This window comes from Opisthorchis viverrini (genome assembly GCF_000715545.1).
Source record: "Opisthorchis viverrini unplaced genomic scaffold opera_v5_94, whole genome shotgun sequence".
NCBI classification, from domain to species: Eukaryota; Metazoa; Platyhelminthes; class Trematoda; order Opisthorchiida; family Opisthorchiidae; genus Opisthorchis; species Opisthorchis viverrini.
This window is the reverse complement of record NW_008751751.1, coordinates 799030-805729: the sequence shown is the minus strand read 5'-3', so window position 1 is coordinate 805729 and position 6700 is coordinate 799030. Positions and strand designations below refer to the sequence as shown.

Below are 6700 nucleotides of genomic sequence, written 5' to 3'. Positions count from 1 at the left end.
ATACATAAACTAGACGAACTTTATGGTTATACGGCAGTACATCAGTGCCAACACTGATGTTGCTGTCTTTGATGATGATGAACTCGCAACTGCTTCGCGTGGTTCCCTATTGATGGACTACATGTTTCTGTCCGGAAACTACTATCGCATCTCTGGTGATGTGGAGGCCGGATGTGCCGCTGTGGGTATTGTGTTGAGCGTTTCAATGGAAGGGTCTCTATTTAACTCGGCACCCATTTTCAGTCACCTCTGCGCAGTTCGTCTGGCAGCGTGTGTGAAAGGATCTCGGGAAACTGAAGTCCATCAATCTTTGTTCATTTTGTCTGCTTACTCCCCAACGGACTGCAGTTGTACTTCACTGCAGTACTAATTTCCGAAACAGCGCCAATTAACGACATGGTGCTCACCAAAGAGCCAGCCCCGAATCCAAATAGACCCAGTTGCCATCAATGGTGAGGGCCGATCCCTACCTACCGCTCCTCGGATACTTGTGTAGACTCGGACGATGCACATGTCCGCCGATGCTTTTCACTGCGCTTTCCAAGTGTAATAAAACGGACATACCTCACTTCGGCCCTGAGAAGCTTGTGGACCCATAAATCAAACAACTTATCAGAACCGGTTCCTCAAATGCTCGCTGGCTGATTTCCGATGTTAACGGTCATCGGAGACAGTTATCCTATCACTACTCAATCCTGGAACTTCAGTCTGTGGTACAACCCCCTCCAAGCATTGGATCTATGCTAGGACCGCAGCGTTGGAGGGGGCTTGGTGGCGGATTCCTACAGTTCTGGTCTGTGGTACAACCCCATCCAAGCATTGGATCTATGCAGCGTTGCCGGGGGCTTGGTGGCGGATTCCTACAGTTCTCAACTTGACGCCAGGTAAAACTGAATGCTCCTACAGACCGGAAGCTTAGTGGATCCGAAAGGTCGAAGAGATTGACGTAATCATTTTTCATGAACCCCGGAGCCCTCTTGCTAACGAAACTATCGCGGACCAGGATGACTCTGATAACCGGCTAAGAATATTTGGATCATTGAGCACGGTACTTCGAACAATTCATTTGGCCACCTTCTACCTGCAATTCGACCATTAACTGGAATTTTGATGGAATACAGAGCCCTCTTCAGCCTAAGAAGTGTTCGGGTGCGTGTCTACCGAAGTGCCATCGTCATCATGGTCCTGGAGACCTACCTATTCTGTTCAAGGTTGACAGTGGATTTCCAAGCCAGTGTCTGTCCAGCGCATATGTGACTATCCGGAAGAAATAGACCATCCCAAACAACTATGGTCAGTCGATGAGGGTGACCATTTAAAAAAAGTTCATTGGATCTGGGAACCACGAGAAGTGAACATTGCCACCGTAACAAGGCTTCTGCAACAACACACGAATCCTTGGTCCGTGAGCATGAAGCGGCATCTCGATCGGGTATAGACTGCGCCAACCACATCTTACGCCGTTAGGTGTTAGTGTAACACCATTTGTACAGACAACGCGCAATATTGATCCTCCGGAAATTTAAGGACACGTTCGATTGTTTCGATCGGTCAGTACTCTAAACGACACTTGCTCAACAGGGGATGCTTAGGAACTTTGGAGATAATCCAGTTACATACTTCTCGGCCCCTGAGAGTGTATGGCAAGCTTTCGAAAAGCTTTGTATTAAGTGGTGCCCACTCTCTACATTCTTGTTAAACTTCGTCGAAGAACTGAATCCTGGAAGATCCTTAAAGCCCCCGGTGTTCAAATCGTTGCTGATGAAAAACTTGCCGATCTGGAGTACACAGACGACATCGTCCAAGACCAAGCACAAGTTCTCTTGGATAAACTTACCATCAGCATACCCTCTTTCAGCACGCACCTTCAAAATACAAATTCGTGCTTCAGAACGTGGAGTTTCACAGCCTACCCCTTGTAATTCAGGATGCAATGGAAGCTATGATGAGTTTTACTCACCTAGATAGCTGTGATATCTCTGAAGGTGTGCCTGATAAAGTCTGCACGGATCTTAAAGGTCCGGATCACGCTTTCGGATTTGCCACTGGTGTGCCACGGCCAGATGAGCTTTACTAACATTGGGACGTGTGTTCCGTATTCAGGAAGAAGAATGTGTTCCAGGGAATCGGAGGTAATCTTTGTTCGTACCCGCTTTCTGAAAGAGGCGTAGGTCCCACACCTGGCCACTGGCCCCATATTGCGACACCTGACTTCGAGATGTGAAACTCAAGCCCGAAAACATCAAACAGGACTTCGACGCGTAATGTGACGACATTCTTACACTACGTCACCAGCTTGGGCAGCGCCACGCATACCGCTTACCAGAAATCGCGGTTTTCCTAGACCTTAACCCAGCCTTCGATTCCGTTGACAGATTGGCTCATCTGGATATGCTTCTTCAGAGGTAGATGGCCACGGAGTTCGTAAACACTCTCCTTATCACTTATTCTCATACCTCCGGTCGGGTTGTGTCCTATATTTAACTGTCCAGCAGTTTCCTCGCAACTATTGGGATTTGTCATTGTTCCGTCATCATCGAAATCAGTGTTCAACACTGATGCTTCGCTGCTGTACAATAAACGATGGTTGTACGTCTTCCCTTGTAGGGTTGATGAATCTGTTCGTCTTGCATCAGCTTTGCGTGCAACATCTGCTCGAAGTTTTCAGCAGCCTTGTGAGTAATTTCCTCTATGAAAAAAATCTGCTCATCACATTGTTCCGCTCTCTCTCCTTTTTCAACTTCCTGGTGGTTTTTGTCGTGGAGTGCACATTACGGAAATCACGTCTGGAGAAGAAAATCATTAAGCTGTAGCACCTTTTCGGTGCCATGCCACCCGAATATTGCACGAGGGCCTCCAGTTATGTTTGCGATTGGATGGTGGGCCAAAAAACGACTGTCCTGTTGGTGAGGAGTTCGACCGAATAATAGCTGGGAGATTTAGTGGCTAATCTCATCCAGGGATACCGCTGCAGCACCTCAGGATGCCACAGTGTGTCTCTCAATACTGGGAAGCTTTTAGACAAGCTTGGCTGATGCGAGATGGCTGACCGGAAGGATCGTGGTTAGAAACCCGGCCTCTGCATTTCGACTTCCTGTCTAGGCTTGGGCAACCTGGCAATATCCCATCCCTCGCGCTTCCTTCGATTGACATGGCTATTAGGCACCGAAAGAATGCTACGGTTGAACGGCTGATGCATGATGTGAATAATTCGACAAGTGAAGGTACCAGACAGACCTTTCCAGTATACGATTTATTCGCTTTGCCAGTTTGGCTATTACAGAAAATCATTGAAACTAGTTACCTGCTAGTGAAGCATGATTCACCTTGAACGGGCACAAATAACTGGTAGTTGACGAATAGTTATATCGAGTATGAAGTGTTAAATATGGATGTCCAAATACTCCGCTCAAATAAGCAAACAGCATGACGAAACTGCCTGTAATAGCGTTTACGTATGAATGCCCCCTCACCGCTGCCTCATATACGTCAACGAAGCAATAGAAGAAAATCGCCATACAGTAGTTGTAGCGACCAAGCATCCACGGTGTGCCAGCCGCAGTTAGAACCACCCGGACGTTTCTTGTGTTGCTCCCAGTCAGCTTCAGAAATTCAGTATCGCTCAAGAGTTGGTTACTAATTTCATTGTCATTTTCCACTTGGACGTAAATAACTAAAGGAAAATTATGAAGTCCACATGAAACAAAACAGGCGCATTAGCACAAAGCGTTCAGTTTGACATAATTAGGTAATTTCACAGGACTTCTCATCACAGCTTTTTTCATGCATCCAGTGGCTCTGTGTCCATTAATTCATTCACTGCTAAAGACCCTGTTCATGCTAATGGCATGCCCAGCAATATTAACCAGCGACCCTTTGATGGTTTGTATCCGGACTGCTGGCTGGACAGCCTGGTAACAGAATCCTCCGACGCAGGGACTAGGGCCTGGTTAATGTCTTTAGCAAACAAAATTCGGGGGCGACTGGGTGTCTTGGTGCGGAAGCAGTTACGGTCATTCAGTAGTGTAGTCGAATAGCCCTCACGTTGCTCAGAATAGACAACCATAACGGCCCCTCTAGTGAGACCCCTACTGTAAGCTCTGTTAACTTGAAACGGCTGACCACCTCGTGAGATGACTGAAGCCCACATAATCATTAAAAATCAATTCCACTTGCTATGGCCCAGAAGCGATGTGTGAACCATGACCAGTTATGTATTTAATTGAGATACATATGCCAACAACTCGGAAACAAAGGACCGGTTAATTTACTGGACACAGCGAAACAAACTCAACTCATTGGTACACCAGATAAGGAACGAACAAGCTAGTTTTCAGTCCGACCACTAAGAAAAACACGCCGTTAATATGGATTGGGTGAACATTGCGAGCGATCCTTTCCAGACCGTCGTCCCATTTATGAACAGCTATATAAAATGTTACGACCGCTCCACCGGACATCAGAAATATGGGTCGCCAGGAGAGGCTCCTACAAGACCAACTGGTTGAAGCGGCCGGGTAGTCCTGAACACACTGACTGATGATACTTCTCATGGGTTTTGTACCCAGTGGAGTGCTCCGTTGGGTGACAAACATTTATTCGAAATAAGGGCCGTCCCTATTGTTTGATAATGCACACGCGCAGCTGGATACTGCAAACCCAGAGAGTGGAAGTAGCTTCACGCCGTAAGGTGCTGACGGAATACATCTGGTGTGAATAAATGTTTAGTGCAACGGTGTTCTAGTGTTCAGGAGAGCTGTTACGATGAGTAAGTGGTTGAAGTATGGCAAAGAACCCTACAGAACCGACGCAACAATCCCTTACATCAAGTGCGCCGTGTCGTGTTCACAATTCATCCGTTTACATGGAGGGCATACACATGAAGGGTCCCAATACAATTTTTTTCGCAGCAACGTCAAAATAAAGCCTTACCAGGCCAGAAGCCGGCGCGTAGGGGCGAATCGAAGAGCTTTGCTCGAAACAATCTCCACTTAAACAGCACCAACACCCCGAAATGACCAAGTAAATACAGTTCAGTATACACATGAAGGGTCCGAATACAATTTTTTCCGCAGTAACGTCAAAATAAAGCCTTACTAGGCCAGAAGCCGGCGCGTAGAGGCAAATCGAAGAGCTTTGCTCGAAACAATTTCCACTTAAACAGCACCAGCACCCCGAAATGACCAAGTAAATACAGTTCCAAGAGCACGTTTGCAGAGATTGAGGCCTTGATGCTCCCCAGAACAACGGAAACGAGCACCACCAATATACTGTACGGATATTCCTGAAGACACATGGCCAAAAAACAGCTGCAATGGGAATTTCGAAAAAACCTGCCTGCTGAAGATGCGATAACGGTGCGTGGGGATGTATTTCATGTACATAATTACACAACGTCGAGTGCGATCACTTTCAACGAATGAAAACATGTCGGCCGTTTGTAGCCGTATTGAACTCTACGGTTTACGGACGATCACTAACCGAAAAGCCGGCAAAAATACAACGGAATATGCGTGGTCAGTTAGGAAGAGACAGAACATGCAATATGCGGAGAAATTCCATGACGAGTTAACCTGTTGAGTGACGAATAGAATTGTTTGATTGGGAGTTAGCGCACTCCACTTCACAGCACTGACTGAGACTGAGCTATCCGCACTCAACTGCGGTGGCTGAGAGTGTTACTGAGCCAATCAAGGCCCTCATAGAGACCAGTTCCATTCGTAGCGCATGTTGCTTGGATGAACCAAGTACGATTCCGGAGGGTGTGAAGCCCGAGCTTATCCGTGACATCTGCTGCAGACATCGCCTGTGGTAAATCCTATGGATTGCAAAATAGATCTACCATATGAATGAACAAACCTGTTTGTTAGCAAAAACGAGTAGGACGGCATCACGCAGTTCGTCTTCGTTCAACATTCGGGAAAGCTCCTCGCGGGCTTCCCCTATTCTTTCGTAGTCGTTACTATCCACCACAAAAATCAAGCCTACGCAAATTAAGTTTACCAAATCTGACCAACCTTGCGTGTTTTGGAAATAATGCCTCCAAAGTGGCCTAATTTTGTCCTGACCACCAACATCCCACACTGTAAAACTGATGTTTTTGTATTCAACGGTTTCAACGTTAAACCCGATGGTTGGGATTGTGGTTACAATTTCGCCCAACTTCAATTTGTATAGGATGGTAGTCTTCCCAGCAGCGTCCAGTCCAACCATTAATATCCTCATTTCTTTCTTCCCAAACAGCCGATTGAACAGGTTAGAGAACATCTGACCCATGGTCTGAAAGGTTACGTTGTGTGAGAAATAGCTGTTAGTCGACGTACGGTGAAAAATAACTGAAGGAAAGAACGGACAGAAATAGAAGAAGCGATACGCCAACGTCACCGAGCTAGGAGGATTGCGCCAATTAAGTAGTGGACCCCCATTCAGCCGGGTAAAACAAACTTTTCAGTTGGTCCGTTAACTAAAAAACCATGGATAATTGACGTTTCCGGTGCAAGGCTGATCGGAAATAGTGTAGCTGATTGCGAACTAAACCACGGTTGGCGCATCATTTGAATATAAGAGCTGTAACGCATTTGAAACTCGAATGTATACTTTTCAGTCGTTAACTCAAAAAAACCATGGGTAATTGACGCTTCCGGTGCAAGGCTGATCGAAAATAGTGTAGCTGGTTGCGAACTAAACTAAACTTGGCGCA

The 6700-nt window shown here is 46.4% G+C and overlaps 1 protein-coding gene across 1 annotated transcript; it reads right to left on the bottom strand.

Moving 5' to 3' along the window:
- Positions 1 to 5646: 5646 nt before the first annotated feature.
- T265_05196 (hypothetical protein) lies at positions 5647 to 6276 on the bottom strand (the record flags this gene model as incomplete). Its single annotated transcript, XM_009170140.1, has 2 exons — positions 5647 to 5838; positions 5860 to 6276. 2 exons carry the CDS (start codon positions 6274 to 6276, stop codon positions 5647 to 5649), a joined length of 609 nt encoding a protein of 202 aa, XP_009168404.1.
- Positions 6277 to 6700: the final 424 nt, after the last annotated feature.